The sequence below is a fragment of the Xyrauchen texanus genome, chromosome 20 (assembly GCF_025860055.1).
Source record: "Xyrauchen texanus isolate HMW12.3.18 chromosome 20, RBS_HiC_50CHRs, whole genome shotgun sequence".
NCBI classification, from domain to species: domain Eukaryota; kingdom Metazoa; phylum Chordata; class Actinopteri; order Cypriniformes; family Catostomidae; genus Xyrauchen; species Xyrauchen texanus.
In genome coordinates this window covers 29,906,211-29,933,758 of record NC_068295.1, presented here as the reverse complement: position 1 = coordinate 29,933,758, position 27,548 = coordinate 29,906,211, and the positions used below count along the sequence as shown (strand labels likewise).

The window sequence follows — 27,548 nt, the reverse complement described above, 5'->3', positions numbered from 1 at the left end:
TGGCTATCTGCTTTCACTACAGCAATTGTGAAACTGCATTCATGATTTGTGTCAGAGTGGCAACACCAGCGTAAAAGGGCACTTTGAACTCCACATGAAAAGCGCTTGCAGACAAAATCGTCTCATTCTGCATTTTGGTGATAATTAAGACTTGGTGTGCTTCTGTGGTAATTAAAATGTGCCTTGCATAGGTCCCAGCTGGGCTTGTTTTGTACATAAAATAGCACTAAGATGTCTTTTCTTCATAATTCTATCACGCTGATGTGTGTCTGTGTGTTGTTGTGTGTGCGTCAGTGTAATGACTCCAGACAGACACATCACAAAGTTTCCACCCTTCCAACAAGTGTTTATGCTGGTTTAACGATAAATTTGTTACATGCAATTAGGAAAATTAACACACTAAACTTTTTTAATTTATTGCATGCGATTAACGCATTAATTCTGACACCTCTAGTTATAGAACATTAAAAACTAGCAAAAAGGATGTAAAAAAATGTGTGCGTATTTATTCATTTTAAGCCTCTTTGTTAATACAGTTTGGGTGATAGGAAGTCTGATGAAATTTGTATTGATAATTATATAATGATATAATATATATATATATGTTTCTTAAATGCCTATCTATAAATTATTTTTTGATTTGGGTAATGCCATGTTGCAATGTGATGTCTTATTGAGTTCAAATTGGGTTCCATCTTTATAGTATGATTGACACGAGAGGTTGTGAAGTGATGCTTGTTCCCACAAAATTCAGTTTAGCAGATAATTAAATTCTAAATCGAGTTAAACCACTCAAAGAAAAGCTTGATGCTTCTAGTTTGTAAGTCGACACCATGAGTAAGCCCTTGAACACAGAAAAGCACAGTGTGCGGCCAGCTGCGTCAAACAAGTGTGTGCTCATTGAGCCTCCGGACATTCACTTTACAGACCAAGACGCCAGTCTATTACAGGGCACAGTCGCGAGACGTGTCTGAAATCTCATGAGCTGTTTTGACAGGATAAGATCCGTCTGACTAAGCGGAAACACTGCACATGGTTAATCGTCTAGCTAGGGGTTTTCATTCAATTTGTTCCCATGAGACCACATCCAATGGCAATCAATGGCAAAACCAGCAAGACAATGGGACACATGGCCTCTTGACACTCCTAGGCTTTACTGCCTTAATCTTTACTTTAGCAATGTTAACAGAATGATTATTTACATACATACATACATACAACCTTAATTATTGGCAGTAATGTTGCAGATCTGAGTATCCTTATAAAAGGATTTTAAAGCCATATGCACTTCTGTTCTTATGGATCATTGAAAATACTGTACTATGATATTCCCAATGTGCATGTGTGTGTGTGTGTGTGTGAGAGAGAGAGAGAGAGAGAGAGAGTATGGGTGTTTATTTGGACATTTGAGTGACAGGAAGTGTGTCAGTCACAGCTGCTTAAGGCAGTGTGATTGAAAGTAGATTGGGTCAGGTTGTGCATGTATGAGTATGTTTAGACGCATGAGGAATTTCATTATGTAGTGCCACTTTGTGGTACTGATCCCTGATTAAGGATCTAATTACCCATTTTAAACTGTAAGTGGTCTATTTGCACTTTGGTGCTGGAACTGAACCATATCCAAATAGTGTGTGTGTGTGTGTGTGTGTGCGGTTTGTTTCTGGTTACCCTGTGATTCTCTTGGCCTAAATAGTGCACTCATGAATGTCAGCCGCACCTCTCTGTCTCCACTGATATTTCACAAGTGTTTAGTGTGTGTGTGGAAATGAGTACAATATGTATTGTGACTTGTGGAAAGAGACAATGCGATATACAGACAGTGTTGACTCCAGACCATGATTTGTAGTGCAGATATGAGAAGCTCATAAGACATGATTGCCATCTTACGTCTAAAAACAGCTTTAGTTAATTAGGTCTACAGTAAGACATAGTCATTAGGGAGGAAGCTTATTCTCTTTTTTTACTGTCACTGAATATCATCACTTATAAATGCAGAGGTTATGAGTTTTATGAGGTTACCCTGAAATAGGGAATGCAGTTTGACAGCTTTACTTTTTCTTTGGGAACTCTAAAACTCTCCTAATGTTTTTATTATTCAATTTAACTTGCCATCAAGACTGGAAAAACACGAGCTGAACCTAAGTGAAGGAACTGTGTTTTGTTTGTTTTTGCTTTCTTTTTTTTTGTCTCCACTGTCCTTCAGTGTTTGTAACACCTGTTCTGCACATTATTAAATGTTGTAGGGTGAATATGGGTAAAGTGGGACAGTTATGCTTGATACAGCAACAATTAACTTTTTGGGTTCCTAAGTTGATGATGCTACATTGGGATGTGTGCAGTGGCGGCTGCTGGTCTTTCAAAGAGGGGAAGCTCATTTTCGGCCTACATTATAAACTTATTTACCCTATTTTTTGCACTAAATCAATCTTAGGTGTTGATCTGCCCTGCTGTTTAATTCTAATTTTTTCCTCGTAAGGAAGACTTTCAAATGGCTTCGCCAAAATCAGGTCGACAATATTAGCACCGTCTGCCATCGTGCGCAGTTTCACCCGTACGACGCTAGCCTAGCCTACTGTATGAATGAATGAATGAACGAACGAACGAACGAACGCTCTAAAACAAAATATATTAAACTTGGTAAAACTGAAACAAGGAATGTGGTGTATAATTGTGTGAAATGTATTATGCAAATTGACAAGCAATTTCGCCAAACAAATATAAAGAAATAGGTTGCAGCAGTTTGTCTTTCGACTACACTTGAGAAATCCGCGATGGGACTGAGCGCGAAATAGCTTCAGTGACTTCTTATAGTACAGATTCGCTGTCAATCAAAAGGAGATGCAGTCTTTCGACAGATCCTCCAATCATCACGCGGAAGCCCGGAGTCCGGGCCAGCTCACTCCTCATTCACCCCCAGAGACGCTGAGCGTCCGTGGGCGGGACATAATCGCAGCATTTATCCAATGACCGTCTATTTTCGGAGCACTGAAAAAAACTGTTCAGAGCAGCCCCATTGAAGTCAATGGACGCTCGGCTTCAACAGGGAAATGCACTGACGCTACGGGAATGTATGAGAAGTAAATCGAGTCAGCCGACCTGCTATATGTAATGTAGCTGATTCTGAACGAACTCGTCTTCGAGATGAACGTGTTCTAATGCATTTTTTGTCAATAAATTGTTTACACAATAGTACATATTTGACCATTATTTTTTTGACATTATAGGGGAAGCTGAGCTTCCCTTGCAGTCTTAAAGAAATCCCCACTGGATGTGTGGTAGAGGTCTTTTCACAAAAACCAGTGCGGAAAGCAATGGTAAGGAAAATGACAGGTTATTAAAAAAGGAAAAGTTGACTTAAGGCTGAAACATACACTATGCAAGTATGTGAATGCAGATGCGATCTCTTGGCCACCGCATTGCCATGGGAGGTCTAGTTGAATGTGCTTAATGTGCATTCTTGCATTACCATGATGGGAACAAACCTCAGTACTCAATGAGGCTATAGAGTTACCTTCAAACACTTGTGCCATTAAACTGGATGTGTCATTATTCAGGTAAGTTGTTAAAATATTTTGACTGTAACTTACCTGCTCAGCAATGTTCTCTCCAAACTGTTGCTTCACCATGACAGTATAGCTGACTTGAACGAGAAAACTCACAATAGAAGAGGACAGTTCACACTAATTTCACTTTAACGCCTCTTGTGGCAACACTGAGAATGCAACGCGTACTTGTGAATTTCGCTCTGAGACATTGAGCTTTTGTTGCAAGATGTGTCTGCATTCACGGATTTGTGCCTTAATGTTCATAAAATGTTACATATAGTGTAAAAGTGTATCAGAAAATGTAGAAAGTAATTCGAAATAATTTGTAGATATTTTCATTAACCTTGTGTAACCCTGTATACTCATGCGTGGATATTGATTTTGGCTTGGTTATACACAATGTATAATTTAATTTAAACCGACTGATCTCAGTTCAGGAGACTCTGAGCTGTCAGTACAGGGGTAAACTTTCGACAGACGTGTTATGTGATAAAACAACATGGCGCCGATCACAGCAGAATTTGTCTTTTAGAGAAACGCCAACAAATCTACATCTGATAAGAAACCGAATTAAGTTTTTCCATTGAAACCTGTTTGAGTCAAAAAATTTAAGTTTCTACTTTCATCCGATGCCATTTTAAAAGTTTGAACGATCTATCGCGAATCCTATATTTACTGTGCATTTTCACATTGAGAAAATGGTTTTGATTTAAGAGGCTTTATATGGCGATGAACTGTTCTGAGATCAGTGCAGACAGACAGCACAGTGGAGGAATCATTCAGTCATAGCATCCTATAGCTTTCCTATGAAGCCAAGTACTTTCAATCCAAACTTTCTATCAAATGTTCAGTTTCAGACTGCAGATGATGTTTGGACCACTCAACATGTTTGGCAGACATGGGACAATGATAATCAGTACATAGTTTCAGAATTTATAATGTATTTTTCATATTTATAATATTTTTATTTTAACATGGTTGGCAGTGATTGGATGATGCTGGGCATTACTTTTATCAGAATTAATGATGCTAATTTTGTATCTGTAAAATATTCAGCGCTGTTTATCTTTTGTTTGTTTGCAAATATAATTTATTTTATTTATTTTAAGGTGCAATTTACAATCATGTATTTTATTAAACCACACTATTATGACTCGAAGACATTTTAATATATTACAGCTTTTTTTGTTAAAGTGTGGTACCGCTTCTTTAAAATTATGAGGGTTGTGAAAAGCACTATACAAATGAAAATTTCTTGACTTGTTGATCATAGTCTTTATGTAGAATAAGTATGAAATACAATGTTTTATTAGTTTTAATTAAGAAAGAAAGAAAGAAAGAAAGGAGAAGGACAAATTGTCAGAGAGTTGTGGTTGATTTGGCAGACCACTCCCCACACGAGGGAAATGCTATTTTAGTGCATTGCTTTAATCTCACTTTGCAGCCTGCAAGTGCCCAGGGGATTGAAATAACGCAAGAAATAAGATGATTTTGATGTCATTAGCTTATCCTCATCTGTCTGCCGCTGCTATACAATGTGGGCCTAGTTCAGTCTCTGTTAGTCGGCAAGGCTTTTTATTATTGACAGTTGACAGATTATTGGCAGGCAGATCCATATTGGTTTTTACACAAATCTTTTAAACAGCCACGCCCGAATGCTTCGCTTACACATTTAAATGCGCATTAAACGAAGTAATTTATACTGCACATGCAAAAGTTGCCTCTCTAAACTTTTTTGGACGGTGTAACACTAAATATGACAGTCCACTGCCCTGTCCCAACAGTCTTTCCGTTAGAGGTCCACACATCACCGTATCTGCAATATTATGTCATCATCCCCACGAAAGATACTGCCGGTAGCTCGCCTCTGTCGGTAGCCTATATTTGTAGCATTCTTATGAATTACGTCCTCTTTTATTTGAGGAAGTCGTTTTTATATTGTTAGTGAGAAGAAACAATGAGTGTTTTAGAACCATTCAAACGCTGTATGCTGTTGTCCGGGTACCGGGGGCTGCTTCTAGTCACTTCCTCGTCCTGCGGAGAGGATGAAGCAGTGACGTCGGTGGCTACAGCGCCGTAGAGAGAAACCTATCCGCCTGACCTGGACAAACGAAGGTAACGCACCGCGCGAGCACAAAACAGACACTTAATTGTGGGCGGCTCGATGTCGGCTTGAAACTCACGCGCGCTCTGTATCATAAAATGTCTCGCTGTGAACCACGAGGACAGGCTAGCGGTTACTAGCGGTGCTCTACCAGGAGAACACACGAATTTTTACCGGCTACACCACTGTCTATGTGTCCGAGTGCAGTGAACCCGTGGCCATGTCCTTGGTTAAATGTGACGAGGAGCAGCGATGGGTGCCAACGCACGTGCAGGTAACTGTGCTACGGGCGCGAGGGCTGCGCGCGAAGGGCAAACACGGTACCAGCGACGTTTACACCATCATCCAGCTGGGCAAAGAGAAATATTCAACGTGCGTGATGGAGAAGACCACGGAGCCGGAATGGGGCGAAGAATGCGCATTTGAGCTGCAGCCAGGGATACTGGAGGAGAGAGGGCGAGATGCGTACCCACCCGGTACTGGCGACCTGACCCTCACCGTTATGCACCGAGCTCTAATAGGACTAGATGTGTTCCTGGGAGAGGCTGTTATACCTCTGGATAAAGCATTCCAGTATCGCATAAGCATGAAAAACGAGTATGTTTGTCTTTTGTTCAGCTATTGCTTATGTATTATCATTCAGGTTCAGCATCATTCTTACTCTTGAGGGGGTAGATTTGTTTCCTGTGGCAGCTCAGAGGCATGCTGCAGAAGACAGTCAGTGAATTATGTTTATAACGAATTAAAACGAATGATGTGCCATTAGCAATGTCGGATATGTCTGGCTCAGAGTGGTGCAATATGTTCCTCTGCAGACACGCCCTCCTAATGGGGGCCTAGATGCTGTTCGAGGCAAGGAATTTTCGTTGGGCTCCGTGTAGACAGTCTCTGTCTGATTCAGGGTGACGTTGGCAGAAATGTAGCCTAAGCACCTGTGACCATTCACTTTAATTGTATGGAAACAATGCAATGAGAGTGAATGGTGATTTAAGGCTTAACATATTTCATGTTTCAAAGAAGAAAGTCATACAGGGTTGAAATAACATTACATTTTTTATCTTAACTATCCATTTAAAACAAGAAGAGATGTTGTTATTTGTCGTTCACTGTAGCATTAGAAACGAATGACAAATGGCACAAGTTAAAGGAGTAGTTCACCCAAAATGGAAAATTCTCTCATCATTTACTCACCCTCATGCCATCCCAGATATGTATGACTTACTTTCTGCTGCAGAATACAAAGTTTTTAGAAGAATATTTAAGCTTTGTTGGTACATACAATGCAAGTGAATGGTGTCCAATATTTTAAATCTCCAAAAAGCCCATAAAGACAGCATAACAGTAATCCTTAAGACTCCAATGCTTTAATATTTATCTTGAAAAGAGATGTGAATATTGATCTGTTTTTCATCCACACCTATCATACCGTTTAAGGGGACATGGATTTAAACACTGGAGTCTTATGGATTACTTTTATACTCACTTTATGTGATTTTTGGAGCTTCAAATTTCTGGTCACCATTCACTTGTATTGTATGGACCTACAGAGCTGAAATATTCTTCTAAAAATCTTAATTTGTGTTCAGCTGAAGAAAGGAAGTCATACACATCTGGGATGGCATGAGGGTGAGTAAATGATGAGAGAATGTTCATGTTTCCTCCTTTTCTTTAAAAAAAAAAGCTAACATTGAAATTACAGTGAGGTACTCGGAAAGGAAATGAATGGGTCCAATTTTTGGAGGGTTTAATTGCAGAAATGTACAATTCGGTGGACTGGTTGGTGGCTACAGAACCGTAGAAGGAAACTTGTCCGCTTGACCTGGACAAACGAAGGTAACGCCCCGCGCAAGCACAAAACAGACACTTAATTTTGGGCGGCTCGATGTCGGCTTGAAACTTACTTGCAATTTTAAAAATGTGTATATTATTTGAGCTGTAAAGTTGTTTAAATGGTTATTTTAGGGTTTGTGGCATTAGGTCAACATGGCAACGAAGTTGTAAAATTGGATATAACACAGAAAAGTTTAGTACGTGATTTGATCACACTAAAATAATGTTAACATGCATATTGTGTACGTCTTGTGAAACAGTAAGCGTTTTAACGTTTATGGATTGGCCCCAATCCCTTCTATTGTAAGTGCTTCACTTTAACCCAGAAGTTTGCATTTTATTTTTATTTTTTTAAGAAAAGGGACGAGTCGAAATTCATCTGTGTGGTAATCAATATTATGCCACATATGCTGACAATTGAGCTTAACTTGAATTGAACCTTGAATATTCCTTTTAATGCATCTGAGCAGGTGAATATGCATGAGCGGTCACGGGTAAGTCTATCTATCTTTGCAACATCTGTGAGAAGTGAGAAGTTTATTCTCAGAATACACCCCACTTCCTGTGAATTTGCCTGTAAATATGACCACTTATTAATTGTGTGTGTTATAGAGGCTCTTCAAACCTTTTCAATGAGTCAATAAAATGTAAAGTGACAGTGCTATGTCAGTGTATCAGACACACTGACACAATTTCTAATATTTTGTAGGTCCTCAGTTTGTTGCTTGTAATCAAGACCCTGTGACTCAATTTTAAGACTGAACCTGACTTGAAAGTCCAGTTATACATTGAAAAGCTGACCCAGCCCAGAACCTGGCAGTTTGGCAAGTCCTTGGGTTGGGCAGCAAACTTCTACTACCAATTTACTAATTGAAGTTGTTGGTGCTCTAAGGGTTTCATATTTTGCTGAATATGTTGCTCTGTTCCTGCTTCTTAGTACCAGGTGATTTTCAGATTGCGTGTTGATGTATCCCCTGGTTTGTGTAGGTGGGATGAGTAGGTTAGGTGATGGATGATTCATCTAATACTGAGAGTTGGTGTGTAGGATGGTAAATTACCAAAGTATGACATATAAGCGGTGTTACCCTCCATTTATTTTTTGCAGTTGCAAAGGTTCAGACTGTGAAAGTGCCAGTTCCACTGGATGCTGAGTAATATGGCTCCAGCAAAAAAGGTCTACATCTAACCACACTGGGCAAAATGTTGCAGCTTATTTCAGCTACAGAGGTGAATTGAATGTAGGACAGGCTCTGTGCAGTGGGTGTTATTAGCATACAAGTTGCTACAAGGAAAACCAAGACACAGAAAAAAGGACTGTGGTTGAAGATTTGCTGGGTAATTGCAATTTGAAGCACAAGTTCTTAAAAGACACATACTGTTGATTTTGTGATTTTCCACCACCTATTGTTTGCAATAGCGTATCATTTTATTTAGGGATGGGAATTGTATGGAGTTTAACGATTCCAATTCCTCTTAAAGATTCCATGTACGATACTTACTCATGAGAAATAAATACTTGGAATTTAGAAATGCTATTTTTTTTTTTTTTTTTTTGCATTTACTGCCCTTGATAGTCTGTTGCCAACGATGAGATAATTTCAGATTTCATCAGAGCAGATGTATCAAATCAGAGATCAATTTAATACATTTCTTGCAAAAAAGACTTTTCAAATACAAATGAACTATATATTAAAATGAAAATGCTAAACAAACAAAAAAGTGCTAAAATATTTCATTGATTTTTAACAAAAAGAATTCCACTGGTTACAACAAAACTACACATAGTCATTTGAACAAACAGTCAGTTACTGCACTGATTTAAGTCTCAGGAGTCTTAAGTACAACATTACATAACACAGAAACACTTATTGGTTTAATTTGAGCTGGACATGACATAAGTCAGATTCACTAGAAAGAGCTGGATCATAAGAGTCATTCTTTAAGAATTGAACTACACTGACTGTGCTGTGGTTTTAGTACTGTAGATTCAATCGAGAGGCAGTGCTGTACCTGAATAGCACAACAGAAAACACTGTCAGATTAATTTGGAACAGTCCATCCGTATTAGCAAAAATATGCACGTTCAAAAACCATTAACAGAATGGAAAGTCATACGGTTAGCTATTTAAAAAAAAAAAATGGATCCGGTTCCCAGCAAGAACCGGTTCTCAAACCTATTTGAATGTAATACAGTCTGCTACAAACACATTGGTTCCCTGGGCCGGTTCAAATTCTTGAACCATTACGCACGTTTCCACCACAGAAAAGGCAGTTCCGGGTGCAAAAACTGGTACCGTACCAACACCAACCCAATACGTCAGGGTGCGGGGGGTAAAATGTTTTCCAAACAACAACAGTTTTGCTAGCTACCATCTGCAGCAAGGAGTACTTCTTCACTCTAACAACAACAAAAACCACTTACACGTCAGACATCAAAAGCGTTCTACGGAGGAAACCTGCACTATACTTGCGAAAGGGTCTTCTATGGAGATCCAAGATAAATTATAGAGCTTGCAAAGGGAAAAAAAAGAGTGTATGAGGAGATACAGCAAGAAACGATGAACTCAAGATTCAATCGGACAATTGACCAAACCATAAACAAATTTACCAGACTAGAAGAAGGAACTAAGCAAAAGCAGTAGTGGACAAGACACAGACCAGCCAACTAACTAACCGAGGCATTAAATTTAGCGACAGTCATGGTCAAGACAAACTCCGAATCGTTGGTGTCCTCTGCAGCTGATTTCGGTAAGTTATTATATTTGCCAACTTTGCTTTCTTTTCTAATACTCTTCTTTTATTTTGTGCACTGTTTTTGTGAATTAAGAGGATTTTTTGGCCAGAGACTCACTGGCAATCTATTAAGTAAACTTAATTAAGACAAAAACTTAAATACCATGTATGGGAAAAATCCAAAAAGAAAAAGTGTGGAATTACCTTTTATACATAAATGTAAAATGTTTCTTAAAATCTGAGATCCTTATCTAAGTTACAATAATGAACAAACACAATCTGTTTTAACTAATAACTTATTTAAATTATTGTATTGTTCTTGTACATAATGCATCTTTCAAACATTCACAGTGTAGGTATGTGAACTGCTAGGCTAATGACACCAACAAAAGCTAATTAGAGTCAGGATTTCGCAAACCTGGCATCCATGTAGTGAAATGTGATTGGAGGTGTGGGTCAGAGCTACTTTGACTTATGAAAAAGCTCTCAAACATTTTGAGTTTGCTATTGAAAAGGAAGCATCTGCTGATGTGGACCATGCCTCACAAAAAAGAGATCTCAGAAGACCTACAATCAAGAATTGTTGCTTTGCGTAAAGCTAGAAAGTGTTAAAAGTTATCTTGAAGAGCTTAGATATTCATCTGTCCACAATTATACAATTAGTCTATAAATGAAGACGATTTTGTACTGTGGCTACTCTCCCAAGAAGTGGAGCCATCCAGCCAAGATGATTCACAGAGCACACCGCAGAATGCTCAATGAGGTAAAAAAGAAACCTAATGTGACGGTTAAAGACTTGAAGGAATCATTGGAACTGGTTAACACGTGTTAATGAGTCTACTAAATAGGAAAACATTAAACAGGCATGGTGTCCTTGGCAGGACACCACGAAGGAAGCCACTGCTTTTCAACAAAAACATTGCTGCACCTGAAGTTTGCCAAAGACCACCTTCACACTCTGCATCGCTAAATGTTTTGTAGACAGATTAAACTAAGGTTGAATTGTTTGAGAAGAACACACAGCACTACATATGGCCTAAAAAGGGAACCACATACCAACATGAAAACATCACCTCAACGGTGAAGTCGGTGGAGGGAATATCATGATTTGGGTCTGCTTTGCTGGTTCAGGGGCTGGACCACTTGACATTGTTGAGGGAAAAATTAATTCCCAATTTTATCAAAATATCATACGGATAATGTCCGGGTTGATGTGTGTCAGCTGAAGCTCAGTAGGCCCAGTCAGAGCCTGCACCTTAACCCAATAGAAATGGTGTGGAATGACCTTGAGAGTCGTTCACATAAGACATCCTAAGAATATGGCTGAGCTGAAGCAGTTCTGTAAGGAAGAACGATCCAGCATTCCTTCTGAGCATTGTGCAGGTTAAATACACAGCTACCAGATTCAGATTCAGGTTACTGCTGCCAAAGAAGGATCAACCAGTTATTAAATCCAAGGGTTCTCTTACTTTTTCCACAGCACTGTGAATGTTTAATGGGATGTGTTCAATAAAGACATGAAAGATTATAATTGTTAGCTTTTTATGACCAATTAATGTAGAAAACCATCTGATTCCAAAAGGTTCTCATACTTTTTCTTGCCACTGTATAACCATCTGCTACACCATTGCCAATAATGATTTCACTGTTACCGTGTATACAGTGTTTGTGGCTAGTTAAGCCACTTTAAAAAGTTCATACAAAATAATGCAGTTGCGTTACCTGTCGTCTTGAGCATACATGTCTGGCAATCTTGTTGAGCAATGTAATAAGGTTGGATTTTATTGTTTAAATATGTCCTCGAAAACAGAAGTTAAAGCTGTACACAAACACTGTGCTTTTTTTATGGGCTGGTGAGAAAGTCATGTAAAACTACTGCATAACTTGTTACATCATAGATCGGTTCTGAAATCAGTGGAAAAGCGAGATGGATTGCAATAAGCTCCAGATTCCTGTGGCTGAGAACCATCCAAGCACAGGCTCCGGCATGAGAACAGCGCTATTTAGGTGGAAAAGGCTGTTGGCTCAGGTCCCTTTTTCATTGTAAGCCATTGGGATTTATTTAAACTAGTCAGCTGGTTTAACTAGTCTGATCACTTTGCCTACCCTCTTCATCAAGTCACTATTGGAGTTATCATTCATGTCTGCTGCTCAAATACTATAAAATTATTCATACACTAAAGTTTAATAATTTAGGGTTAGGGTTGCCACTAGTAAAGTATGTTTGTCATGAGATTCTTACACTTGGAAAATATTCTGTTGGCACATTTTTATTGTGGATATCATAATGTACATCCGTTGCTGATGAATTAGTGTTTGATTAAATTCCTCAGGAACTGTTGTAAGAGGTAGATGGATTTTAAAGACTTTCAATGGTGAGACAACAAATTGGACTCTCTAAATGCGTGAAGCATAAGGTAATTTATTACACAAATACTTGATTACAAATATACAGTATGACATAATTGAAAAGGGCATTCATTTTTGGATGAAGTGAAGTGCTAAATTAGGTCTGTGTTTGAAGGGAGAGGACCTGAGGGATGGGAATATGTGAACTGGAAGGAAACCATTTGATTTCCTGCTAGAGATGATGATGATGATGATGATGATGATGATGATGGTGCAGTGTCCATTCATAATTTGCCTTTACGATAACAATGCTGATATATTTTTCTGTTTGTGTTAATATTTCTGTTTCCTGGGGGCCTGGGTAGCTCAGCAAGTAAAGATGCTGACTACCACACCTGGACTTGCAAGTTCGAATCAAGGGTGTGCTGAGCGAATCCAGTCAGGCTTCCAAAGCAACCAATTGGCCCAGTTCCTAGGGTGGGTAGAGTCATGTTGGGTTAACCTCCTTGTGGTCGCTATAATGTGGTTCTCGATCTCAGTGGTGCACGTGGTGAGTTGTGTGTGGATGCGTGAAGCCCGCATATGCGCTAGGTCTCCGCATCTTATCACGCTCAACAAACCACGTGATAAGATGCGTGGATTGACATTCTCAGACGCGGAGGCAATTAGTCTCAGATCCGTCCTCCCCCACCCGGATTGAGGTGAGTCACTATGCCACCACAAGGACTTGGGCATTCCAAATTGGGGAGAAAAGGGGAAAAAAAAACCCTGTTCTCTTGGTTTCAACATATCACTCCGTTTCCTCCCATTTGTCCTTGGGATTTTGTGCATGTGTTAACCTGTTGTTTGAATATAATGTAAATAATAAAGTAATGTGCCCAATGTATGCAGACTGTTTGCAGGTAAATTGTGCAATATAAAATTTTACCTGGATGGAACTAAAGTTAACTAACTGCAATATAAAACTACATCTCAGTGTTATTTCAAATTGTTGCAATAGCAACATGACAGTACATAGGGATTATGCTAAATGCTGTGTTTATTTATTTATTTATTATTTATGTGCTTTACTAATGGGAATTGGTTCAATGTGTGGATGCATGAGTTATCTTGCCTGTCCATCTGTTAATTGTTTTATTTTTTAATGTGCTATCATAGGGTTGTTTAAACAGCCAAGTTTCTAACAATCTGAAATTTCATTATAAGTGTGTGTGTCTCTCATGTGGCGTGTCTAGCAAAGCAATAATCCTGATGGAAGAAAGCTGACCGTCTTGTTCTAGCTCTGCCTTTGTCAGCATTGTGTGTGTGTGTGTGTGTGTCTGTGTATTTTATATGGAAAAAAAGAGTATCTGGAAACCCTCCATTTAATTAAACAGGGAGACAATTTGCAACATAGTCAAAGTACGAATATACCGAGTGTATGTATTTGTGTTTGTTAGAGAAAGAAAATGACAGTCATGTATGTGTGAAAGTGGATGTGAAGGAGAGGACGCTTGAACTTAGAACCAAAGCAGCATCAGATCAATAAATCTATGATTTGGCCTTCAGGAGACAGTGAAAAATATAGAGATGCACCCACAATTCAAAAGATAGATTGATAGATATTACGTAGTGAGGGTCTTAACAAAATAGAGTTAATGTTTTATTTTGGTTTAGATATCGTGTTATTCTGAGGCTTTCCTTATTTTGATTATTTTCAAGCTCAGACATGTGTCGGGATGTTTTCTGTGGGTAAACTCTTTGAGTCTCATGTTCCTTTTGCTCAACTGGTGGAGCATGACGCTTGCAACACCAAGGTCATGGGTTTGATTGCCAGGGAACAGTACACACATACTCGTAAAAGTTCACCTTGAATGTGAGTTACTTTGGATAAAAGCAAATGCCAGTTGAATTTAAATGTTGTTAAACATTGGTGTAAGGGTTGAATTAACACTATTTTAACACTAAGCATTAGAAATGGTTTAGCTATTTGTACCTAAAAGGTTTCACAATACTGAGGGGTTACTGTATTTCTGAATACAAGAAAATATCAGTGATGTATTGATCATACTATCCATCATACCTGCCACGACTCATTTGTGCATCCTTACAGACATTAATCCTGTTGTTCTTTGCTCATTACTGTGCATAGGTGGCACCGGCTGCATTCTAAAACTGGCAAAAAGGAGAAGGAACGAGGGGAGCTCCAGGTGACCGTGCAGTTCACTCGACACAACCTGACGGCCAGCATGTATGACCTTTCCACAAAGGATAGACCTCGCTCAGCTTTTGACAAGCTCAGACAACGCATGCGTGCTAAGAAGCGGTCTGCCGAAGAAGATTCCTCTTCCGCCATCGTTGCTGGGGGATACGAATCAGTAGTCCGAGCACGGGGTCGCTTGCCGAGTGATGGGGGTGGCGAGGAAGACTATGAGGATGATGAAGGTGGGGAGGTCCGGAGGAGTAAAATGAGAAGTTTTTTCCTGCGTGGGAAGTTACGAAAGTCTTCAGACTCTCGCTCTAGCACGTCGCTGTGCTCCGAGAGCAGCGAGTCGTCATCACGGGGTGGCAGCCTCAGCCCAACAGCAGGCATCAGCGTTGTTGTCTCAGATCTATCCAACTCTCCAAGCAACAGCAGCAACCTGACAGCAGACAACAGTCCAGGTATATATATGCTCTTGCACCAGTGTTAGAAATTATCTTTTTCATTAAGGGGCAATATTTGGCCCCCTGGAATCCATTTTCAGGGGCATGTTCTTAATTTTACGAGGCATTTTTTTTATAATCATATAATAGCATGAGGTGTGCCATCCATTTATGTAAAATACTTTTAAATCAGTACCCTAAATCTTAAAAGGCTTAGTATAGTATATTATGCAATAGGGGAGACCGGGGCTTGTTGTCACATGGGCTATGTCAGTAACGATAAGATTTGGAGTCCAATCCAGCATAAGTGACAAGTTCCACTTTGACAACTTGCACCACATGGTGTGACAATATGCCCTGCTATTGGGGCGTGTTGTCACAAAAGGTCAATGTGTGTTCAATGAGCTGCAAGTTCAGTAAAAATGTTCAATAATTCTTTTTTAGCCAAGAATTCAATGTTTGTGGCTATGCAGAAACTGACTTTCAAAATAAACATACAATAGAAATCATTACTGGATTAAAAAGTGTGAGAGCTAGCCCGATATAGTGTGTGTGTGTTTATATATATATATATATATATATATTAATACATATTGCTGCACTCTGTATCATATGCTGTTAAAAAAATAGCATGCAGTTTAACCTTGTGGTAGGCAGTTTGAAGTACAATAGAATTTTGAACACAGCATGACTACAGAGGCTATACAGTGAGGGAAACACATAGAACTCTGAGCTTGAAAAGGCCATAACTTAGGTGGCAGTTTTTGCCCTCACATTTTAAATACTGTATCTGGGGCATTTTTTCCCCAAGCCCTGATTATTTTCTGACCCTGTCTTGAGCACAAACATTTAATTAAAATAGTGATTTTGTCTTATTTCATTTCATCACGGTTAAAAAAAAAAAAGAATAAAACACTTTCCTTTTCAGAACACACAGTAGCTCCCTCACCACAGGTTTCTCCGGTCAGACATGAGATGTGTGACTTCAGCCTACCAGTGCCTCATTCGTCAGAGAACGACACCCTTATTTTGCTTCCGTCAGTGTGTATCAATGGCAATCCAGTGGAAACATCCCCTCTTACTCACCACCCACCATCACTCATACTACAGCAACCACAACCAGAGTCAACCAAACCAGTAGCCCAGTCAGGTCAATCATGTACCCAATCAACAGATCCGAAATCCCAAACCAGTGCAGAGACCCGGCTATCCAAATCAGATTCCAAACCAAAGCCTGAGCCACTGCTTCCAGCTCTTGGAGTGCTCCAAAAGGGTTCATCTATCTCCCTTTCCCTGCAGAACCTTAATCCCGGTAGGGAGGAAAAGCAGAGAGGTGGCCCTGTGGACGGGCGCCGCTGGTCTTTCGATAAACCAGGAGAGGAGGAGAAAGCTGCCATTGTAGCAGCATTAGAGTATGCTGGGAGAGTTATGGATGAGTCAGTGATGGAAACAGTGATACCTGTTGGAGAGACAGAGATTCAGAGTAAAAAGAGGCGGGGCTTGTTCTCTCATAGGAGAGGCGAGTCATCTGAGAAAGGACCAATCACAAGCAAAGAGGAAATAGAACACGCTCAACCACTTGTTGAAGTAAAACACAAAGGATGGTTCAGCTCCAAGGACTCACACAGTAAACCCAGGTAAATAAAAACGTAGTTTGACTATTTATGTCACAAAATACTACATTGATGCAGATGTGTTGTTAGTTTTTGTTTGGCATTCCAAAGTGAAAGCAGTGTGTGATTCCACCATAGATCTAATTTCAGCACCTGCATTGGAGAGGGAGGTGTTACATGGAAACCTGAACTTATCATGAGATGTTTCTTCTCCTCTTTACTCATTTCTCTCTCTCTCTCACACATTTTGTCCCTCAAAAACAAGCTTTGATTTCTCCATTTTGATCAGCAAATGCTATTTTTGTGTATGGCAGACAGATTTAAATGTATGTGGGAGTGTTTAATTCAATGTGTGGGGAGTCATTCAATGTGATTCTGACAGTGACCTAAACCAGTATCACTACATTCTTGTTTTTGTTGTAGGTGTGTATGCTGTTCATTGTTGGGTAAACATTTTCCTTTTTTAATGGTGCTGGGCAATCGCACTCCATTATAATTGTTTCAGAGCCTTGGTTAGGGTTTTGTAAAGCAGAAAAATGCCCATTGTGCTGCATCAACAAAAATGTGCACCCACATGCTTAGAGAAAGACAAACAGATGTACACACGTTTACACACACATAGACCTCAAAGTGCATATAATCTGTGCTGATCAATGGGGCTGTGCCAAAACCATCCTACAGGTATATTGATATATCTCGTCACTTTTTGCTCATGATACTGTATTGATATTTTTATTCATCTGTTGGTGTATTTATATCATCTCCAACATTTAAAAAATGAAAAGCAGACATTCCTTTGTTCAGTCAGAGCTGCTTCCAATTGGAATGGAACCCGCATGATTCACTTTTTTTCTCGTGGAGTCACGCACATGCTGGTTCTCTCACATTTGCCAGGGTTTTGATCACGAACCAATTATGATATTGTGATATACCTTGATATATTGTAGCATGACCAGTGGCGATTGTTTAAAAGACCAAAGGATACTTCAGTTTTCCATGTGCTGGTATATTTCATGCAATGTGCGCGTGATGCAAATTTCGTCATCAATAAAGTATTGGGGGGCTGTTCACGTGCAGCCTAGTTTTTCTAGACACACAGACCGTTTGCATCTTTGCACAAGGTTGGTGTAGATGCCTGGTGTAAACTATGATAAAAGAGTATCACAAAGCAGTCGTAGTGTGCATGCGGTGAACGCATCTATATGGGCTCACGGTCAGAAGAGTGTACATTGAAAGGCTGAGCGCTTGACCGTGTGCAAGATGGAATGGCATGCAGGCTCAAGACTACATGGGATGCATGGCTTCCCCTTAAATTTGTCAATGACATGTTTAATATACTGTATGTACAAATTAAACCATATTATTTTAGTGAATAATAGTGTCATCAATGTGTTCTCACACATCGCTATCATAGTGTTCTTTTAGGTAATGTAATCTGTATTTTTAAAAAGAAACATTCATATAAGTCAGTGGACACACAACCCATAGAGCACTACTGAAGCCATACTTCAATGGCAGTCAATGGCATATACCTGTACATAAAATCAATTTATGTTTCTGTTTTAAATATTCTGATGGCAGTGTTGTAAGAAACAACCTGCTTAATCACAAATGCTCTATTATTGATCCATGAGAAAGTGAAGTTTAATTAGGCCCTATAATGATAATTATAGCAAAATGAAGTGATATTTACACCAAATACAAGCCCTTCTTTTGCACTAAGACTCGATCAGCAATGAAGAGAAGACACCATGAGCCAGAGAAAGACAACAAAGAGGGCAGTTTTTCACCATTTAGTGAAGAAAAGTTAGTTTAGGAGTAGTTGAGAAATTGCAAGATATTCCAGGCATTATATCTATGGAAGAATTTTATGATTGCTGTTTATTCAATGTTTCGGTAACCCTTTGCAACACTGTTGTGTATACAGTACATTAACATTATACTATAGTCAACATGAACTAACAATGAACAAAAGTATATTTAGAAATCAACATTAATCAAGATGAGCAAACAATGCATGTTAAATTTACAGTACATATGTTCCATTTAACAAAATCCTAATTTTCCATTCAACAACCCTAACCCCGATGGATATTGTGTAATTCGCACCCGGCTGACAGCACTTGAAATCTAAAAGTTCCAGGCTGCCGGAACTATTACTTTCCTTTTCTGCATATCGCAGCCCCCTTCGGCATATCGCTGTGCCATTTTGCAGCCCTCTTCAAGCAGTCGCAGCCCATTTGGCATAATGCAGCGCCCTGTTTCAGCTTATCGCTGCCCGTTTTGTCCCGTTTCGTGGCCGGCCCCCCATAAGTATCCAACATAGGGCACAACACAGCCTTTTTAAGTTTGTGTGTAGCCCCAGTTTAATGTGGAATGAAACATGTTCTGTCTGCAATACCTGGCCAAGCACTACACAGTCCATACCATAGAAACTGCTGCACTAACCAGCAAGGTACAAGCACAAGAGATTTGATCATTTAGGCTTACACAAAAAACCTTTTATATAATATTTTTTTTACATGTAAGTAAAAAAATTCAAACATAAATTCTTAATTCTTAAGATTAAATTAACCGTGACATTTTTAATCATGGTTAATATAGTGAAATCGTTTAATCACAAAATCCCTAAAGAGAACTTTACTAGAAAGGTACACAATTTCTGCTTATATAACTGTGTATACAGTGTGACATTAGACACTCCTGTCTGAAGGATTTTAAATGGTGAAGGTCACTGGTCATTGCTCTCTGCCATTGATGTTTCTTGCAGTTATTAAGGGTTAAATGGTGGCTACTGTCACTAATGGTGTGCACTGTATATACCTTCCTTTCACAGCCCACTGTTATCCAGTGGCTCCAGTGCCAGAACAATCTTCCCCATTGTACCCTTGACCTTCAATATCCCTTCACAGAGCATGGCTGACAAACACAATAATCCCTTAAATTCACCCCCACCCCTTTCTGATGACAATCCCTTTCTCTCACACATACAGCAGAATCCTTTTTTCCAGGAGCCTCATACTGTTGCTCCATTAACTCCTGATATTACTTTTCTCTTTAGCTCAGACCATTCACAATCATCTTCATCCTGGGCTGGTGGTAGTACCACTCCAGATTTGCTAAGGATTGGAAACTTTAAAGTAACTTCAAGGATACACCAAATGGATGGCTCAATTGATTCTTCCATTTCTCACTTCGAGGGACAGACGGACAAGGATGACTTTGAACATTTTGCTAAGGACAGACTGAAGTCTTCAAAGGAAACTAAGAATTCAGTTACACCTCCTCCTCTCCTGATGAAACCAAATAAGCAAGAGCCCTTAGGTGATTTGGATGGCTTAATGGTGTCAATAGTCCATAATACACCTCACGTTTCAGGAAGTGAACTTAATCATATTTGCTCTAATTCTAACAAGCCTGACCAAACCAATCCTGGGGCAAATGTCTTCTCAGAATTTGGTCTGAACTTATCTGAAATTTCTTTGCATGATAATTCCAGTTTAGAGTTTTCGGAGCTGAATGCATTTGCATGCCCTTATCCTGCACTGTCAAACAACTCCCACTATGAAGTCAATGCTGATGCCAGTCACCCCAAAGAGTGTCCTACAATGAACATAAGCACACAAATTCCCAAATCATCTGCCATGCTACCAGAATCAGAAGCTCCTCTTACTGTCTCTAGTGAATTGTCAGAGGAGGTGAGTCTTGAAACTTCAGAAAGGCCTGAAGCAATAGAGTTTGCAGAACATATAGAATCTGTGAAAATCCATAAAGATCATATGTCATGCTGTAAAGACTCAGAAGACACCCTGGAACCATCCACCTTGATATCTGATTCCCAAAGCAAAGAGCTAGACCTCATAGAGCCCTGCAATTTTCCAGAGCGTGATGTTATCCCAAGTAATATGATAGAATCCATTGAAGGATTATTGGAATCAAATACCTCACTCATTGAAGGTGTTGGAATGAGAGAAACAACTCTAGTTGTTACCTCTGAGCCTTCAGAATCCCACTTTCTGTCAGAACAGAGTTCCCCAGTGTCAACAGCTTTGGTTATGCCAATGAAGAATGGAGACGATCCAAATGAAACAATGGACACAGTTTATCAGAATGAAGCAGGAGGTGGTCTCTTAGATAGTGTGAATACTAGAGATATCTGTTCTGAAATGGAAGGCTCAGTGCCTGAGAACCTAACTGAACTGCCACTCAGTCCATCCAAGAATGACTTAACGGGCAATCTACTCTGTAGCAACAGTGGAGGGCAAGAAATTCTACATTCTGATGGACGGGCACTCTCTCTAGGACATTTTCATCCCACTGTTGGATTTAGGGCAGGTACAGCTGAGGATGAATCAATTGGAAACTCGGTACTCTCACCTGGAAGTGTGCTTGTCCAAAGCCTTTACAGAAGTGCAGATTCCAACCAGTACCTTACTTGCGTATCTCAGCAGGATTCAATATCCCCCTTCTTAGAGCCCGTTCAGGAAGTGAAACCTAATCATGATCAGTCTGAGGAAGACACTTCAATATTTGGGCCCATGCCAAAACATGTCTCGGAACATATTGCCATGCAAAAATATGACACATCTACAGAGGCCGTATTAGAAATGGATTGTAAACCAAATGAGGTCATAGAAAAAAATATGAATCCTTCTCAAGAAGTTTTATCAAAAAATGAATCCCCTCAGGTGGATGTTCAACCGAACAATTGCTTGATTGACTTCTTGCCAGAAACGCATACCTTTACACCAAAATCAGATCCCTTATACGATAATTTATCAAAATCTGAATTAATCATGCCAGGCCTTATGTTATCAAATGAAGAAATGCTAAAATACAACCCTTCTGAGGACACCCCTGAGAAGTATGACTTACCAAGAGAAATTATCTCAAAAGTTGATACCTCAGAGGATATAATAGCACAACTTGAGGCTCAGCTTGCACCGTTGAAAACTGAAACATCTCTGATTGATAACTACAATCGAAATAATTCCCTTTTTGTTGAATCTGTCTGGTCTGTATCAGAAGTCAACTTAAATTTACCCCAGTTAACTGAACCTAGTGTGTGCTTATCAGATTTTACATTAGAACAAACCTCTAGCATCACTCAAGACTTGGTCATAACTGATTTTCAGCTTGAGAGCATCTTTGTTCCCCAGCCTACTGAAACACGCCTTCTTCAAAGTCCTGTCTCATACCCAGAGTCTGCAGAGACTCACAAGGTCACAGAGCATCATCCTAAACCAGCAAATCTAAATGGAAATACTGAAATCCATATAACCCCAACTGTTCCATATTCTGTGGGACCTGACTTATTCTCCGTTAACTGGCCCCCTTTATTCCAACCATCTCCATCAGTCCCTTCAACCTTTGACCAGCCAACAATGGATTCAAGGCATGATCTTAGCCTTAACTTCCACTCTTCTTTGATTGACCTTTCACCTGTAGCCTCCTCAACACCGCATGTAGCAGTAGAAACTAATGCGCTGCCCCAGCTATTCCATTTACCCTTAATTCCCCCTACATCAGTGGAGTCATCACCATGCCCAGCACTTGCTGGTCCTCTACTTCCTGAGCAGCCTCTGAATGCTACATTGCATAATTCTTTTCTCCAAGACGAATTACAGACCACCAATTATCAGAGCAGGTGAGGCCTCAAATGGTTTGGTTGTGGGAGGCAGAGGTTGAAATCCTCAAGACCCTTGTCTTGATTCTGTTGGGCATTGGCACTCTATGCACTGACACTTTCTAAAGATCTAAAAATTGGTCTCAACAGTCACTATTATTCTGTAATTCTCTTGCAACATTTTCTTAATATAAAGAAAATGCAACATTTCAACATTTTCTTAACATGTGGTAGCCCCTTTATGGGGTTGGGCAAGGTGTCTTTTGGGATGTCTTATTATATGCTGCTATCAATGTGATTTACTTTCTCAGGTTGCATGGTGCTTCTTTCCTTTTATCCACATCTTCTCTCTTGTGTTAATTTGTGTGTGGTAGCAGCATGTCTTCTGATTTCTCTATGGACAGTCACACACAGCCTCACACTCTCTTGCGGATCCTAGAGTAGGGATGGAAGAGCCTCATTTCAATTTGCAGGTTTTATCCAAGTGAGCTGGGAGTGTGCGTGGTTCTGTCCACAGAAAGCTTGCCTAAGTAAATTTTGTGATTTTTGACTAGTGATTTGGGGGGCATGGATGTTTTCTGCATATTTGTTGGTTCTATTGCCATTTTCCACAACTGATCTAAGGGGGTTGTTGACTTACTGTACTGCTGAAGTTAACTTAATTGTCTCCTTGTGGAGATCTCCTTGTCTAGATCAAAGGGCTTTTTTCATAACATCATAAATGGTGTGCTGTTGTGAATAAATTGATTGAGTCTCTCCCCTTGCTAATCTCGCCTCTCTAATCTCAGTGTTTTAACATGTCTTTTAGTCCACATCCAGTGAAGCCATTGACACCCCCTGATGAGAAAAGGTCAGAGGGTCGCTCTGTACTGGAGAAGATTAAATCCACCATCCACTCAGGACGAAGCCACCATTCAGAACAGGAGGCTGACAAAAAGGTAATGCATGACTATACAGTAGTCCATTTTGAAGACAGCGATTTTTCTATTTGATTAAATGTAATATTTATGATATAATATCTACCTTCAAAACTAGGGGCATATGAATGACCTGAAAAGTGGACAGACACATTATAAACCATTTGTGCTTGGCTCATGAGTATTAATTATTTGACGTTATATATATGTTATGTAAATACATTGTCTTAAGTGTGTATTTCTGCACTACTAGCGGCACCAAAAGGAATTACAAAAATAAAGTATGTTTTCAAAGAACCTTAGCCAACACCCCTCAGACTCATCATGCATTCTGAATCCCTATGAAAAAAAATGCCATACTAAATATAAGGTGATAAAAGCTTAATGTCTGAATGAACAAGACCACCATAACATATACACTCTGCACAGAAAGTGTGGCAGAGGGATTAGGCCATTTTATAACATTGCTTATTGAATGGCAGCTGGGTGTAAAGTGCAGGCAATCCAGCACATGAGGTAGGATGGTTTTTATTTTTTATAGTAAGCGTAACATAATGTTTTGGACATTTTGGCACCCAAGGCGAGATGGCTGTTAATGATGGGGGGAGGTGGCAGTGTATTAACAACTTGTGCGACGATCACATTATTGCCACTCCAATTTGCCAGAGTGATCTCATCATTGGTGGTGTGTGTCCTCCACCTTGTTAATGTGATGCCAATGTTCACTCTGGATTTACTCTTTTCTCTGTAAGTGATGGAAACTTTCTTTTCCTTTGTACACATCCTCCATGATTTTTCATATTCCCCCAGCTGAACAAGTAGCCATGCCCCAAACACATGTTATAGGTTGATCTAGAAAGTGATGGGTGGAGCCGAGCGGCCTGCTCAAAAACATCAGTGTTTTGTGCCTGGGGGGCTCAGTGTTTATACTTTTGGGAAAGGTAAACCCACTAAAGGCTTACTTATAGTTGTCAATGAAGAATAAACTGGGATACTAGGATGTAGTTTGACATCAAAAAGTTACATACAGTACTTCACCTTTAAGCTCAATTAATTGTAAAATACTGTTGTAATTTACTGCCTATTGTAATTTACCTTCATGCTGATATATATAGGTTTCCTGAAGGAACTCACTTGTTCACTGAGATGTGTAAAAATTACAACAACAAAAAAAAATCTTACTTTGACTTTGTTAACCTAGCAGTGCAGTATGAAAGCAGGGGCGATGGCCTTGGTAGATTTCAGTTTACTGTTAGGGTGTACATTCAAGTTCACTGACGAAGTGAAGGATTTCATTTCTAGAAGTGAGGAGGACATGTTTGCCTAGTTATAATGGTTGCTACACCACTGTTTAAAATAAATGATTTACTGTGACAATGTTGCAGGGTTTTTTTCAGAGCTTTTTTTAGTTGCAAAGCAGTTTTTCACACTTGTTGTTTTCTCTTCCTCTGTGTTAGGCTCTAGTAGAAGGAGGAGGCTCATACTACCACCTGAACCACAGTGAACTGGTTAATTTGCTGATCCAGAGAGATACTGAGCTCAAACAGGAGCGGGAGGAGTTTGAGAAGAGAGGGGCGATGCTTGAGAAGGGTGAGACAGAGCTAAAGAAAATGAAGGTTCTAATCCGAGATTTGGAGGATTATATCGACACACTGCTCGTGCGCATCATCGAACAGACACCCACGCTTCTCCAGGTCCGCCCCAAGATGAAATGATAAATCCTGATGATGAAATGCTCAGCAAAGCCTCCGCTACCCCTCCACTACCCCACACAAGTTCTCTGCAGATGTCACAACCCTGCACTGCTACAGCAACCATATAAATGTAGAGAGTTACAAGTGTTGTTAGCTGATGGGCATTGTGGAGTTGGTGAAGATTTCACATGCGTAACTGTGTCCAACTATACCTGTGCCTCTATGGGGTCTCCTGCTGTTATGCATTGATAGTTGAAGGTGACTTTGCTGCTAAATTTGAAAGTTGGTAGGATACATTTTGATGTGTGTCAGTTTATATTCACTTTCTCCTGACAGATCACTATGACAGATGACTGTCCAACTACCTACCAAAATCGTATGTCGATCAAACAGAAGGCATAACTTTGACATGCCGGTCTTCAATAGCTAAAGTAAAATGTTTTAATGCACGATAAACAAAAATTTAATTTGTCATATTTTGGCATAATAATTAGTTGTTTGTATGGAGAGAGAAAGTGGCAAATTTAGAGAGTTTTAAGGTATCTTAAATGTGAGAGAGAGGGAGTGTAAGACATTTAAGGGATAGTTCACCCCAAAATTTAAATTGTTGATAGCTTAATAATTTTCAGTGAACTAGAACCTTTAATATAGAAAGCAAGGAAAGAGAGCAGAATCTGCTTGTGCCTCCTTACACGTCTTCCGCACTTTCCTTGAGAATTTAAGAACAGAGGCTCAAACTATGTATGTCAGTTTCCTTCCTGTACCTTCCCTTGCTTGTGCCAATGCACGCACTTCGCTGCCAGTGCTTTCAGGAGTAATGAATGGGATATATACTGTATTCATTGCATATATGCCACTGACAAAATGCCAAATGCTGCCTTATCAAACAGTATTGTCATCACTTTTAATTAGATTGCACATCATATAACAACATAAACAATTGCGATGGAGCATTTAGAGCATAACTTTCCCAAGACTGTTAAGTTAGTATAGAAATAAACAAATTGATCTAAAGTCTTTAAAATTTTAGCAGAGAGAATAAACATGAAATAGAAAATGCCAGAAAATCTGCTCTAACGTTACAGTATTCTCAATACAGCAACGGCTCTGGCATGTCAATGTTCCTGTAATGTTATTCTGGTGTTCTTCTGATGTTGCCACTATCAGTGTTGCCACTGTCCGTGAACAATGTAGCACTCTATATAGATATGTGATAGAGACATATGTTACAGTACTTTTAAACCTCAAACAGAGGCATTTACAATGTTTTTTCTCAACATCTTAGGAAGTGCACATAGTCAGATGCGCACATTAACTGCACAGACTAATAGACACGGGATAACTTCTGATAGTCCCTGCTAGGAAGCTCAACATTTATCAAAAATATATTTCTATGATTAGAAGCACTTAAGGACTTGTGTGCTCTGCCTGCCATTAGAAATTCTGCTTGTCTATTGAGTGATGGGTGGTTTAATGAATGTTCATTTATTAAGGCTTAACTTAAAAGTTTACAATTCTTCAAGAGTATGTTACATTTTACTCATGATAATACCTATTTATTGTTTTTCTTAAATGTTATTTTATTTTTATTTGTGGTCAGGTCTTTTTTGGTCACTGTTTCTTTTTTTGGTCTAACGTTCTGAACAATTTATTATTTTACATTTTTCTTTTGTGGGAATTTCCTTTAAATGCAACCGTTTGGTATGCTGTTTGTGTACATCACGATTATATGTGTTATTAAGCCTAGGTTTCCCTTCCTAAAGGTCAGTACCAACACAGAAAGCAATAGATGTGAAGGCCAGGCTTTTGCAGAATTTAAGAGATTCATACTTTTCTAGGTCTAATCAGATTGAATATGATATTAAATGTATGCTTGGGTTGCTAATGTGTTTAACACCAGTTCATGTAAATATTCACACAAAGCCTGTAGCCTAGTAAGGAGGTATGATCAAGTGCCCTTGGCTAAATGTTATCATGGAATGTGTCGATGAGAATGATTGTAGAAGATGATTTGTATGCTTTTAATGGTGAAGTTGATAATCAAAACTACATTTAATGTAGTACAAACTCTGGAATTTGCAAATAAAAACATGTTTACTATTTACATTTGATTTGATTTTTAGAGGAAAAGGTCATTTAAGTTATTATTTTAAAATATTTAAAAGGATTTACTTGAAAATTGTAAGATGATGCATTAGCATTCAGTTGAATGTCAGAATTGTTATTCTTGCAGAGTGGGCTCAATTCTTCCTTCTTGGTTGAAGATTTCACTGGATTCCTGTCACAATGAAAATAACAAGAGCTTAAGTTAACCTTGCATATCCGGTAGCATACAAGCACTGAACACAAACATATTCAGTGGAACCATTTGTTTTACTGCAAAATATTTAAAGTGCTTCCCTGTGATGCTGTTGTTCAGGGTGTAGATACATGAGTGTCCACTGGAGGTTGTGATGTATTCTTTTTATCTAATGCGTCTTCTGAGAGATGTTCAATTGACTTTTGGTGTGCT

General features: G+C 39.3%; 1 protein-coding gene across 2 annotated transcripts; it reads left to right on the top strand.

Annotated features, from left to right (window-relative positions):
• Positions 1-5,651: 5,651 nt before the first annotated feature.
• On the top strand, positions 5,652-25,072 carry LOC127660950 (uncharacterized). Of its 2 annotated transcripts, none has more exons than XM_052151451.1 (6): positions 5,652-6,246; positions 14,693-15,204; positions 16,115-16,823; positions 19,861-22,446; positions 23,234-23,363; positions 24,800-25,072. In XM_052151451.1, the coding sequence occupies exons 1-6, from the start codon at positions 5,870-5,872 to the stop codon at positions 25,055-25,057; spliced, it is 4,572 nt and encodes a 1,523-aa protein (XP_052007411.1). In that variant the 5' UTR covers positions 5,652-5,869; the 3' UTR covers positions 25,058-25,072. The 2 variants fall into 2 exon arrangements, with proteins under 2 accessions (XP_052007411.1, XP_052007410.1); XM_052151450.1 differs by having other exon boundaries at positions 19,636-22,446.
• The last annotated feature ends 2,476 nt before the right edge of the window (positions 25,073-27,548 follow it).